This window comes from Tasmannia lanceolata, unplaced genomic scaffold, assembly GCF_043159265.1.
Source record: "Tasmannia lanceolata isolate RefF3 unplaced genomic scaffold, GAP_Taslan_0.1 ptg000011l, whole genome shotgun sequence".
Classification (NCBI taxonomy): domain Eukaryota; kingdom Viridiplantae; phylum Streptophyta; class Magnoliopsida; order Canellales; family Winteraceae; genus Tasmannia; species Tasmannia lanceolata.
Genome location: NW_027518688.1, coordinates 25,347,332 through 25,361,333, shown reverse-complemented (window position 1 = coordinate 25,361,333; position 14,002 = coordinate 25,347,332). Strand labels below are relative to the sequence as shown.

The 14,002-nt window shown below is 39.8% G+C and overlaps 2 protein-coding genes across 2 annotated transcripts; one reads left to right on the top strand and one right to left on the bottom strand.

Annotated features, from left to right (window-relative positions):
* Positions 1-1,021: 1,021 nt before the first annotated feature.
* LOC143886315 (lignin-forming anionic peroxidase-like) lies at positions 1,022-3,847 on the bottom strand. Its single transcript, XM_077390256.1, has 4 exons — positions 3,470-3,847; positions 2,847-3,038; positions 2,454-2,619; positions 1,022-1,627 (listed from the first exon to the last, which is right to left on the bottom strand). The coding sequence occupies exons 1-4, from the start codon at positions 3,686-3,688 to the stop codon at positions 1,239-1,241; spliced, it is 966 nt and encodes a 321-aa protein (XP_077246371.1). The 5' UTR covers positions 3,689-3,847; the 3' UTR covers positions 1,022-1,238.
* Positions 3,848-9,182: 5,335 nt separating this feature from the next.
* On the top strand, positions 9,183-12,654 carry LOC143886314 (rRNA-processing protein fcf2-like). The gene is made up of 6 exons (XM_077390255.1): positions 9,183-9,329; positions 10,378-10,632; positions 10,786-10,846; positions 11,284-11,355; positions 11,474-11,589; positions 12,367-12,654. Exons 2-6 carry the CDS (start codon positions 10,409-10,411, stop codon positions 12,479-12,481), a joined length of 588 nt encoding a protein of 195 aa, XP_077246370.1. The 5' UTR covers positions 9,183-9,329; positions 10,378-10,408; the 3' UTR covers positions 12,482-12,654.
* The last annotated feature ends 1,348 nt before the right edge of the window (positions 12,655-14,002 follow it).

The following is a 14,002-nucleotide window of genomic DNA, read 5'->3' as shown; positions in this document are numbered from 1 at the left end:
TCCCGGCTTTTCGCTCTTTCCACACCACCCAGATTGTAGTTAATAAAACTATATGGCATAAGATATTACCCATTTTTTGCCACAGGATCAAAGACCAACTCTCTAATAGCTCTAGAAACTTAGCTGGGAATACCCATGATATGCCGAACCTGTTGGGGTTCCACGCAAAAGCAAATAGTCCCACATCGGATAAGTGAAGTAGATGGGGATGGGTTATAAGGGAATGAGCACCTCCCTCTAATGGCTAGCTTTTAGGGATGAGTTCTACCTGATTAAATTGCCTACAAATGGTATCAGAGCTCAGGGCGTGATAACCCAAGTTGCCTCCGAAGGCGGGAATGTCCCTTGGGGAAGATCTCTGAAACCCCGGTATAGTATCTCGTGGTTCCCACATTGCCGCCGCGTGGAGGGGCGAGATGGTCCACGTTGCTTCCGCGTGGAGGGGAAGATTGTTGGGGTTCCACGCAAAAGCAAATAGTCCCACATCAGATAAGTGTAGTAGATGGGGATGGGTTATTAGGGAATAGACACCCTCGCTCTACTGGCTAGCTTTTGGGGGTGAGTTCTGCCTGGTTAAATTCCCTGCAAAACCTACAAAGAATTTTACACCATACATACCTAGCTGTTTTGCAATGCATGAACATGTGATCAACCAATTCCTTTGCAGCCACACTTAGCGCACAGTGATATACGACATGTGCCGGCTCCATAGATGGTCCATTGTAAAAATCTTATCCAATGACACCGTCCAAGTGAAGGCAGAAACCCTCAAATGATCTGAAATTTTCCACACTTAAGCCATTGGCGAGGCGGCAGGAAAATGCAAAAAAGACTGATGGAATAATCTGAAGGATGATTTTGGCGTGATCCAAGCCTTCTCCAAATGAATGGTGATCATATTGAGCAGTTGTTATTGGAGCTAAAGATCAAGGGATTCCTTCCCTCTCTCTTCCATTAACTCCCACCAAAACTATGATCAAGGGATATAACTTGCACTAAATAAATTTAATTGGGATGATAAATTCTATATTATTCTCACACTTGGAAGATTGAAAAGATTTACAAATAAAATGACCCAAAATGAAAAGAATTACAAATAATTTAATGACCTGTTAAAAAGGGGCTAATAGAATAGACCCTCCTTGCATACAACTTCACCATTTGTTTGGCAAACTTATTTGAAAAAATTGCTTTGGACACTGAGTAAATTCAAACTATTTTGAATTTTCATTACAAAATCAGTTGATGGCACTGCAAATCTTCCTTATCTGCCCAGCTGAGCCAGTAAGAGGAGGACCAACATCTCCCATCTTCACCATGGCAGCTGCAAAATCTGAGTAGAAAGAATCGCGATTGTTGCTATACTCGGTAACGATATTGTTGGTCGATCCACCGCTAAAGAGAACCTGATCTGATTCAAGGAGACCCTTCCTCTGGATGAGGTTCTTGTAATAGTTATTGTCAAATGAGTTGGGTGTCACCAAATCAAGAGCAGCCAGATTGCGATCCCCACCAATAGAAGGGCAGCTACGCCTGCGAGTGCTTACAAAGTTGGCATCAATGTTGGTTCCATTGTAAATCCTGAATCTGAAGGTCCCACATCCTGCTTGGCCGATCGTATGAGCACCTGAGGCACAAAAACATGGTAACGGTGAGGATATAGAACGAGAATAAAAACATTTTTTTGGAGAGAGAGAGAGAGAGATGTTGAAGTATAAATGATTAAATAACACCAACTCTAACAGCTTATGCTTTTGGAGTAATTGGTTGTCTCACATGGCACGAGAGCTATTGCCTCACGGCAGGTCCCGGGTTCTAAACCCAACAACTCCTTAATACTAAAAAAATCCACATGTAAGGCGAACCCAAAAAAGAGGCCACATGTGCAACCTTTATGGCCAAACCAAAGAAGAGTGGCAAAAAAAAAGTGTGTCTATATATATATATATATATATATATATGAGGAAAGTATTGCTTATGGTGCGCTTAAGCTCCCCAATCACATGAGTCCCACATTTTCTGTGGTGATCCAAACCATTCATTTGCAAGGTCTTATCATAGATAGGGTGTGTACCAAAAATCAGCTCCATAGGATTATCCTAACCCCTCCATTTGTGGAGGACAAAAATGGGCAGATTTGTGGACAAACAATGTCTTTCCATTTTGACCTCCACAATTGGATGGGTTAGGATGATCCTATGAAGCTGATTTTTGGTACACACCCCATCTATGCAAGGGCCTTTCAAATGAATGGTTTGGATCGTCCTAACAAAGTAGGCCCCCATGTGATTAGGCGCTTAAGCTCACCAACACTTTCCTCATATATATATATATATATATATATATATATATATATATATATATATATATATATATAGAGAGAGAGAGAGAGAGAGAGAGAGAGAGAGAGAGAGAGAGAGAGAGAGAGAGAGAGAGAGAGAGAGAGTTCAAACCTGAGAGTGCAACCAAGTCTCTTGCATTGAGACCTCTGCGGCTGAAGGATGAGATGAGGGTGTTGAGGTCGTCGAAAAGCCCTGGAAGATCCATTGTTGCTTGGCTTTGGCTTGCAGTTGTGGAATCTCTTCTTCCAAGCTTCACAGCCCATGATGGGCCACCCACCTAGTTCCAAAAACATCCCAACATTAATATCTTCAGCTAACCCGATCCCATTGAGGAGAAGCTAAATTTGATTTTATAAGAAAAAAATCACAGGAGTTTCATTTCTCAAAGCATGTTTAATTATAACAAAAAAGACGAATGCTAGACTCACAGGCGCCATTGCAAAAAAAGAGGTAAAGAGAAGAAGAGAATTCTTAAAATTGGATTTATAAAGATTATAAACTCACAGCAACCGATGCATCTCGTGCCGCAACTGCAAGGATGTCTGCGCATGATACAACTCCAGGGCAAATGTTCTCCACTCGAGATTTTACATCATCGATGACATTGAAACCTCTTGCAGACTCAAAATTTTGAGGAGCATTCTTCTCGCTCGTTAATGGAGGAACTGCGTCAAGTAAGATAGACGCATCGCAACCCTGCATTCCCATATCCGTTACTAAGTGTTGAAGTATAAATGATTAAATAACACAACTCTAAGAGCTTAAGTTATTTGAGTAACTGGTTGTTTCACATGGTATCAAAGCTCTTGCCTCATTGCAGGTTTGGGTTCTAAACCAATGTACCCAACAACTCCTTGATATTAAAAATTCACTAGTAGGCTGCCAACTTAAAGTGAGGCCACCACGTGCCACATGTATGGCCAGCCCAAAAAAGAGGCCCACACGTAAGGGGGAGTGTTGAAGTATAAATGATTAAATATATAACACCAACTCTAACTGCTTAAGCTTTTAAAGTACCTGAAAAATATTTATGTACCAAATGAGTTGCTAAACCTTAGAAAATTTAATGTTCACAGAATTTTTTGACGAAAAAATTCCGAATGGAAGCAAACATGGCCTAAAAGTACCTGAACAAAACAATCATGAAAATGGAGGCGAATGAGTGATGCAGCCATCCGACGCTCGCGTGAGATCGCTGTCCTTATTACACTTCGAATTGTAGTGAGTGCATTAGGACATGTTTGGTCATAGAACGTCGGCAAGAGCTGGGCTTCACAATGCGGATTCAAGAACAAGAACAAAATGGTAGCAAGAAAACATGCAAGAGACAAAGGGTGCAACTCCATTTCTCTCTACACTGACTTTTGTGGTTGTAAACTCTTTTATGTATAAGATAACAAGTTTAAGAATAAATGGGAGGAATGGTGTATCTGTTCTAACTAATGTTGGAGATGGGAATTAAGAACAAAGAGGATGAGAGAGGAAGAAAAATGGCTAGAAGTGAAACAAAGCTCAGAAGGGGAGATAATGAATGGGTATGGATATAGCTTTGCCATTTTATAGCGACAAGTAAACTCCGCAGTACTTTTTTGGAGGGTGTTTGGGTCAATGTTGGCAAATGAACGCGTTGTCAATATTCAATCGCTCTCAATAGGCTGCGTCCACAGAAAACTATTCCAACATGTGAAAATCCACACACGAGAAGAAAGCTCAAGGAAAATTCTAAAGAATGACAGACTGTTATGTTCATTATCCTAAATATCGATCACTTTCTGGTCCCACATATGACAGGTGGATGTGATCGGATACGTTGATTTTGTAGGCATCAGTTGTCCCTTCGGTTTGGGACCAGGACCATGCGGGTCGTCTCGTGATGGTCACCAGATCAATAGTTCTGATTATACACACATGATGCCCCATCCCCGTTCTCGTGCATTTCTAGCCGTCCATCTGAAGACAATTAGATCCAGGTTAATTATGGATTTTTGCTATCCATGAGGGTTTGAACTCGAGACCTTTGGCTCTGATACTATATTTGGTAGTTGGGCCCGTTCTACCTGTTTCTCAGTTTTTCATATTTTTTGTGGCTAAATGATGTGGAGTAAATCGATTTTCAATAAAATTACGAATTTTTGTGATTTATATCATTGGTTTTAGGCTTAGATTTATGAATTAAGATATTCAAAGCAGGGTCACATACTTTTGGATGGACCTTCATTATGGGTAATAATTAATGCCTAAGCTTTGATTTTATTAAAGCCACGTGCACCTATTACCTGTACTACAAACTTTTGTTCATCATTTGAAAAGTCAAGGGAAGCATAGGGTAGACTTATTGAATGTCGAAGTAAATGTGATAGCTGTAAAGTGCTAAGAAGAGTGGCTTTTAGGCTCTTTCTTAGCAACTACTTTCGAGCCACTTGAAGACATCTTCCATTTTCACGAAATCAAGGCTGTCCCACCGTTGGATGCTCCCTATGGGGCATGAAAGACAAGCTCACAAGGCATGTAACTTGTCCTGGGAGCCACTCAACACTACAATTAGGGGTCATTTTGGTTGAACGTAATAACCGCATACGGTAATAGTGAAATAAAACTTAATTTAGTAATCAATAGAGAGGAGAAAAGCCAAGTGCATGATCTATCCGGAGTTACCTATATAACAGGGGTACGTAGTATTCGGTTGTCAACTGAAGTAGTTTCCTGGTGCTGAGTGTCGTTACCGACACACGAAGCTCAACCAGCAAGGCGAGATCGCCTAGCCAAATAAGAAGCCAGATGATTCCTCTGATTGACGGACTACAACAGGGAGGCCATGAGCTGAGTGGCCTCGGCCTTAACTCTCACCTAATGCTCCCACCTTTGTGGAGGACTCCCGCAATGCATGACGTCACCTCTCTAGAGGACTGCATAGCAACTTGTCACTACCGATCACTGCCACCTCCAACAGCCGTATAAGATCCCGCCTCCACCGTACAAGATTCTGCACCTATCAGCCACCTAGCTATCGCCACTGAGAGTTCCACAATGCATATCCCGTCACATCACCTCCTAGAGCAGTACACGTATGTCCTATAATACTAGTGTCTCGAGCGATTTACACAGTGCCATGTCACTGTCACATCACGCCCAAGAACTTAGAACCTACTTATTAGGGGGAACCCCCTCCCCACCCCCCAAAAAAAAAAAACCACTTGAAAGAGAGGTTGGAATCTTCCTCAATCGCTCCAAGAAACTCCACTCAATAAGTCAAGAAACCAACCAGGCTATCTCCCTCCGATAAACAATCCCCTCACGTGCCCGTATCCACCCCTAACTTTAAGTGATCCCTAGCTCACCCCTTTCATGTTCAACTCCCCTTTATTGGTGCCTCTGTCTGACTTGAGTGTCGCGCGAATGGTTCCCCCGGAGTGGTCAGTAACCTTTTGTTTGAGAGCGCAGGTCACAAGTCAAGCCAACCTTCATGACGTCAAAACCAGATAGAAGGCGGAACCAACACATCTAGGTTGTTTACACAGGTTTGAACAGAATGAGAGAGTAAGAGAGAAAAAAGCATAAATCCCAAGACTGTACTAGCAAAATACAACAGTTTTTTGCAATTTTTTGGCTGGGTAGTTTGCTGGGGTGTCATGTGGGCAAACAAGGGGGAGACAACCCAAGTAGTCTCCTAGCTAGAAAACCCAGGTTATGATGCAACCAAACAGCCACCTAGGGTTTGACACCCCCACATACAAATTTTGAGATCGTAAATTACACGAAATTCCTAAAATCCTATGTTCTAACCAAGGTTTAAAATTTCGGTTTCGGTACCGGTTTCGGACCTTGAAATTTCAAAATTTCGGTCGAAATCAGGTACAAAATCCGAAATTAATATTTTATTCAATATTAAATTTCGGTGAAATATTAAATTAATATTAAAAAAAATTGAATTTTTTGGGGAAAATTTTGGAAAAACTGAAATTTTGAAATTTCAGCCAAAATAAATTACCGTTTCGGTTTTGGGTGATTTCGGTGTCGGTCTCCACCGAAATCCAAAATTTTAGATTTCAGTCGAAATTTAAAACCATGGTTCTAACCACATCTGAAAGAACTCATCATTAGTTACTTAGATGTTAATATTACTTGACATGCAGTGAATAGGACCATACCCTTGGAAAACATGGCATTGGAATTATCCTTAGAAACGGGGTGGGGATACCCTATGTCATTAAAAAAAAAACCACGCATATGATGCCTCAATCGAGTGTTCGTTAAGAACAGAAAAAACAAAAAACTGCAGGGCATGATCTATCGGAAACCATGGATCTGAGATGTTAAAATCATCTATTTTTCTATGAAGACTTTTGGGAATATCCAACCAATAGTTTTAGATTACCACCAACATTTCATGAAGGGTTTCTACTGAAAAAGTCATGAAGGGTTTCTACTGAAAAAGTCAGCCGCAAAATATGTTTCCGTGAAATTCCCTAGCAAATCGCTGACAAAAATGCTTCTCCTGTTTTGTAAAATACACTCAATAACCCTAACAACCCCCTTAGTGTAACTGAAAAACATTGAAGAATTACTTGATTTATAATGCCCCGCTCATTTCTGTGTAATACAAAAGTTTTCTAACTTTTGTATTAATGCAAAATCTCTATAATTAAACCCCATCATTTTTTAAATTAAATGTAACATTTCCAGAAATTTCCAAACATTTGCCTCACCTAATTGATTCGAAAATCTGAATTCCTCAGCTATGATAAATTCACCCCCTCTATGGATGAATTCACCCCCTTTACCGACTGCTTCCTTGAAGCTATTAAACCCGCAATGAAATAATTAATCCGGTAAGAAAGTGAATTTATAGAAGAAGCCCTGTCTTCAAACTTGTGGGTATTCCGCTCATTTTCCAACCATATGCCCCACAACCATATAAAAAGAGCCTTATGCCTCAACATTGAAATTCCAAGGCCACGAGTCCATGACTCTCCTAGTCTCATTCAACTTAGTCTTGCACACTGCGTCCCACATCCAAAATGTTTGAACTTTGAACATGTTCCTGTTGGCATAGGCTCACTTTTCAGCAGATTTTGTGTTCATTCACGAGGTGGCTGCTCACACATGAAACAGGCCATCCGCGAAATGCCTTCTGCAGTGGACGCTAGTAAATCTCGTCTTTTTTGAACGACAATAATTTATGGGCAATATTATCAGCACAACCGCGTTTTGTTATTTTCACAAACACATCTTATCTTTTATTATTTAAAGAGCTGTCAAAGGTCATTACAATTGCCAAAAAGCTCTGACAAGTAGGGGTGCAACTTGGGTAGGGCTCAACCCGATTTTGGCTGGGGTTGGGTTAGGGCTGGGAAAAGCCAACCCAATTTAATTTGTGGTTGGGTTTGGGTTGAGGCCTTGGCAACCCGAACCTGACCTCCGTCCTCTAATTTTATCTCGGTTTTCTTTGGATTTATTGTATTTTTCTGTTTGGCCCAAGGTGAACCTGAACCAACCCAACTCAACCCGACCTGATTTCGGTTAGATGGGTTGGGTTAGGATTGAGATATTTAGAGGCAGGTTGGATTAGGGTAGGATGGATTAGGGTTGACCATCCTACTTGGGTTAGGGTTGAGGGAATGCAATCTCGGGTTGGGTTATGGTTGGCCTCAACCCATTCCAACCCAACCCGAGTTGCACCCCTACGTGGCAAGCCAATTAAAATAGAAAAAGAATTAAAGCATTTGTGCAATTATCAAAATTATCTGCATCCAAACAAACCCTTCGACCAGTCTTACCTATGCCTCCCTTGACAGTCAAATGATGAATAAAAGTTAGTAGTCCTGGTAAGAGACTAAGAGCTGCACGTAGCTTGAACAAAATCAAAGCCAGGCATTAATTATATTACCCATAATGAAGGTCCATCCAAAAGTCTGTAACCATCCTCTGAATAACTTAACTCACCAATCTAAGCCTAAAACCCATGCAAATATATAATGACAAAAAATCGTAATCTTGTGGAAAATCTCATTATTCAGCATCATTTAGCCCCAAAGAAAGTAGGAAAAGAGAGAAATGAGCAGAACGAACATAGTTTCCGAACGGCATGTTTATAGATTTTCAGGATTTCTCACCGCATCAAAAAATCAAGGCGGAGAATGGTAGCGGAATTGATCCTAAGTGAATTTCACCTCAATCTCAACTAAGTGCACCTCCAAAAATACACCACTCACTATCTATGAAACAACCAATTACTCCAAAAGCTTAAGCCATTGGAGAGGGAGTTATTTAATCTTTTATACTTTTAACACTCCCTTCACGCGTGGCCTAATCTTTTAGGATTGGCCTACACATTGCACATTTGGCCCCTCTTTTACGTTAGCCATTACATGTGGGATTTTAATATCAAAGAGTTTTGAACTGATACCATGTGAAACAACCAATTACTCCAAGAGCTTCAGCTGTTGGAGATGGAGTTCTTTAATCTTTTATACTTTAACACTCCCCCTCACGTATGGCCCCTCTTTTAGGGTTGGCCTATATGTTGCACATTTGGCCAATTGGCCCCCTCCTTTAGGTTAGCCATTAGATGTGGATTTTTAATATCACATAGTTTGGAGCTCAGGACTAGGGCTGCAACTCGGGTCGGGCGGGTCGGGTTTTAGAGAACCCAACCCTACTCGAGAAATATCTCGGGTCGGGTCGGGTCGGGTCAATGCGGGTCGGGTAAAACCCGGCTCGAGTTGCAGCCCTATACGAAATCATACAAATGTACAAAACTACGAAAATACCCTTCATGATTCTATTCGCAGAATATAACTAACGAGGGTGTTTTCCGTACTTTAATACCAAAGACCCTTACATAGTTACATCTCTTTCTAAATCGCAACCCCTGTCCTAACCCTAGAGATTTCTGAGATTCGTCTCGTCCAACAGTCCGCCAAGAAGATTCGAATAGCTCCGCTGGACCGGTCGTGGACTCTCAGCTGGACCGGTTTCGGACTCCCGGTCAGTCACCCCTGCCCTAACCCTAGAAATTTCTTAGATGTTGTGGGTTTTCTGATACATAAATGATTGAGGGTTTTCTGTTTTATATGTTCTTTTTTTATCATATAAATGAGATTCAGATTTCAAATGAAATGTTGATATTCATAGTACCATGTTTACCTGCTAATTTAAACAAATGCAACCAACCCAATTGAATTTTGCACTTGGGTTATTGCAATTTCAGTGAAATCTGGACGAAATTGTTAAAGAACAATGACCATTTACATCCCAAACATTGTTAAAAGATTTGAACAGCAAAAAATTTTTGTAGAAGCTTTTTTCTGCTTCAATCTTATCTTCCAAAAACTCCAACCCGACTGGGAATTGTTTTGTAGCATAGCACTTGCTTCCAAAAATTTTTTTGTAGCTAAATGGTTGCTTAATAATAGTTGTGTTAATGGTGCCAATTTTCTGTCTATTTACAACCGTGTTATTTTCTATTTATTTATTTTCTGTAGGTTATAACCTCATAAAATGGGTAGTTTTCATTAAAATTTTCTTCACAATCTTGAATTTAACTCTGATAATTTTAATTTTTGGATTGTTCTTCATCATCTTTGTGGTGCTTACGTTTGATTATGGGTATCATATTTCGGGTTTTTTGTTGAAACATTGCGCATTTGGAGTTTAAATGGCTTCAAGATAGTGTTAAATTTTTGGATAAGAGACTGGGTTTCTTTGCACTATAGTATAAACAAAACTATAAATTCATTGGTTATGTTATTTACTCTGTCTATAATTTCATGGGGTTGCAACTAGGTTTTAAATTGAGGGACTGAACAGTCTAATGCACACAAAAATGAATTCATTTTAGCTGTTTTCAAGACAATTCGGTTATTGGGTATCATTTTCTTTTGTCATTGTGGGGTATCTTTTGAATATGTATTCTGTGGGAAATTTCCAGGAATTTCATCAATACACTATAAAATGTTTGTCTTATTTCATTAGTTGTTGGTTTATTTTATTCATACTGAATAAAACTAGTGACTTTTGTTTCTTTTCTCTATAGGTTGTACCGCATAAATTTCATTTCAATCAGAATGTCAGAAAACAAGCCAACAATTGGCCTTTCATGGGCACCAAAAGTGCCTCCTTTATCTTGTGAAACAAAAAACAACTCAGGGAAATTAGAATGTCTACCACAGAATACAGTGTGTAAACATGCCAATGAGCTTATGGATGGACTCTTTGTTCCTCCCAAAGACCCAAGGAAGTTGAATAAGCTCCTAAAAAAACAAGTGAAAGATACAACTGGTAAAAGTTGGTATGTGGATGTCAGTCTTTCTGTTTTTAATATGCTTAACCTTTAAGCTTTCTAAAGGATTCTTTTGCTTAGGTTTGACATGCCAGCCTCTAAGATCATGCATGTTTTTAATATGCTTAACCTTTAAGCTTTCTAAAGGTTTCTTTTGCATAGGTTTGACATGGCAGCCCCTAACATCACGCCCGAGATAAAGAAAGATCTCCAAATACTAAAGGTGTGTTTCTCTTTATTTATTGTTTGCATTAGGTTCTCTGTGTTTGGGATTCAGGTCTTTATTTGGGGATAAACTTTTCACCTGTTCATGATCATGCACATCTAGCTCACTAAATTTTGAGCCAATGTAATCTTTGTTTCCATCCATTTTGCTACCAGATATGGGTTGATTGCATGTGATGTATGTGCCATGTATGCACTATACACACAAATACTGAGACATGGGTCCTGAGTCTCTTGTGCAAATGTACAATTTCACAAGATTATGGATGGCATGGTGTTATGGTATCCCTGCTTAGATGGTTCCTGGGTGATGTTTAAGATTTTCATATTTTCACTTGTGGAGTTCTAAAACATGTGCTGCATATACATCCTGTATTTTTTATTTTTTTTGCTTTTATTTTGTATGCGATCTTGACTGCTATAATTGTGCTGTAGTTGAGAAGTGTTATTGATCCAAAGAGACACTACAAAAAGGGTGATCCTAAGGCACTCCCCAAGTATTTTCAGGCGAGTATGCGTTATCTGTGTGCTTTTCAGTGAAATATCTCATGTATTGAAAGTTAAAATGTGCGAACTCACTCGTGTATTCATCCAAGTCGAATTAATGTGTCAATGTTCATTTTAGGTGGGCACAGTGATTCAATCCTCAACAGATTTCTTCTCGGGCAGGCTTACTAAGAAAGAGAGGAAAGCAACACTAGCTGAGGAACTGCTCTCCGATCGTTCCCTTGGAGAGTACAGGTTAGGCAACGCCATAATCTATTTATTTACTCAACGATCTGATATCTGTTACCACTTTGGTTAGTGAGGTAGCAGAAACAAGATAAGGTAAGATCACCATCTCACCTTGGATTGAATCCGCAAGGGAAAGATTAAAGAAAACTAAAACCTGAATAATTATTCAATAAAATAAACTAACTCCATACACCACTCACGCCCCATATTTATAGACTTCCCCTCTGCTCTTTCGACTTCTTATCCTACTCAAACCATAATATCACTCCTAATAGACTTGTAACTATGAAGTAGGACCATAGTTTTGAAACTTCCCCTTGTCATCCTGGACTCCCCTGAGTCGATTCCCTTGGCCGTGTTCCACGTTTTGCCCTATAGAGTCGATAAAAACTCCTTTTGACTCTCTCGAGGTATGACCGCGTCAACCGCGTTCTTGGCAGCATCCACGTCGAGCTGACAAGGATTCTTCTTGGCCGCATTTTGACCCGCATCCATACTTTGTTACATTTTGTTGCTAATTGGAATACATTGTTGAAACATTTCGTTATATGACTTCGGAAGCGCAAGGTTCAAGAGATTGAGGACGGACATCGTTCTCATTTGACTTCGTATCCTACTCAAACTATAATATCCCTCCTACTAGACTTCTTAACTATGACCAGGACCCCTAACTTACTGAGAATTAGGACTTGTAATGTAATCAGAATTCTTCCTACATCAGTTTATTACATTCTGTTGCTAATTGGAATACATTTTTGAAACATTTCGTTTTATGACTTGCAGGAAGCGCAAAGTTCGAGAGATTGAGGAAGAACATCGTCCTGTTGGGGTCGAGAAATGGAAAATTAAGGGTCGCCAAACAATGAAGCGTGCCAAACAAAGAGGACAAAAGAGTTGATCAAGCTCTTCCAATAAATATTTGTTTTGCATCGAGATGATTGACAGCTTGGTAACGATGTTGGTAAGGTTTTCCTTTTCAAAACATGAGGAACATTTCTGAGCTTTATTTTTTTGAATGGTAACAGTTCTGAGCCTTTTGAAAATTCAAATACAAATTGCGGCTTCCCCCTCCCTCCCCTCGGCTCTTATAGTACTATGTGTAAATCGTTTGTTTAAACATCAAAACTTTACCCTCAAGGAAGTTTAGAATATGAACCAGACTTTCCTTCATCTGTAATAAAAATCAAGCGAGAAAAGACACCCTTTCATGGTTACTAAGCAACTCCCTGCCAATTCTGATTTGGGGTTGTCAATGGACCTAGACATTTCGATGGATCCAAAGGCTTCGAAGCTAATTGGACAGGGCTTGCGCAGAGCAACTGGATTCGTTGGATACAATTCGGACCCATATCTTTGGGTTTGAACCGTGCTGGATCAACCCAGATATAGCTATAGAATCCGTTGGAGTGCCTAAGATTCGATTGGAGCTTGCTATTATACGAAAATACCCTTCGTATTTTTAATGTAAGAGTATTTATGAAGGGTATATTTTCAACCCTATGAAGTCTCAAGTTAATTCTCACTCGTTTCTCCCTTTGACCTCTGCTTTTTTCCTAATCCTAAGTCCTAATCATACAGGCATTAACCTAACCCTAGAGACTAGATGATTGTATGCTGTTCGTATTAATTTACTTCTTTGTAAGTATTATTTTATTTATTTAAAAGTTTATTAGTAACATGCGAGGGACTGATCTGACTGGAAAACAGTCTAAATATAGGTTGACCTAGGTCACTCCAATGGATGGTCTGATTTGAAATGGATCATGATCCTAAACCACACTCTCAATAGGATTCGACCAGTAAGGGTTTTTTTGGTTGCACAAAAGCTGGTATGGCTTAGGGGTTTTGCTCAAAATTTGGGTGTCGTGTCTGCAAAATCCCTTGTTTAGTTGCCAATATAAGCATTGTAATCCCTCGAGACTACGGGGGATACTACCTGGTTAATCATTGCTTGTATGCTGATGTGTTACCCTCATCTCCTCCCAATAATATCCAAGCCAAAAACTACAAAAGGTGATTTTTTGCTTGGATTTCTTGAGAACAATGCTTTCTCCCTCTTTACTCTCTCTATATTGGCACTGACAGTCGCTACCATTACTCTATGTGGTTGACAACCAAACACTGCTTGCTACTATTCTACGAGGTAAGTTCCAGGTAAATTCAATGCTCGTCTCCTCATAGACTACTCCCACAACTAATCTATGAGGTAAGTACCTGCAACCAAATGTAGATCATGAATATATGAATATATTCTAAATCCAAATCCTTGTATGAATCACTATTGGTTTGATCCAAATTGATCTGTTGACATCCATACTATGAAATACATCGAATGTCTTCAATTGTTAACCCAAGATCTTGCATTGCCAAGTGCCAACCACTTTGATGTTCATATGACTTTTCTGTATTGCACAGACAT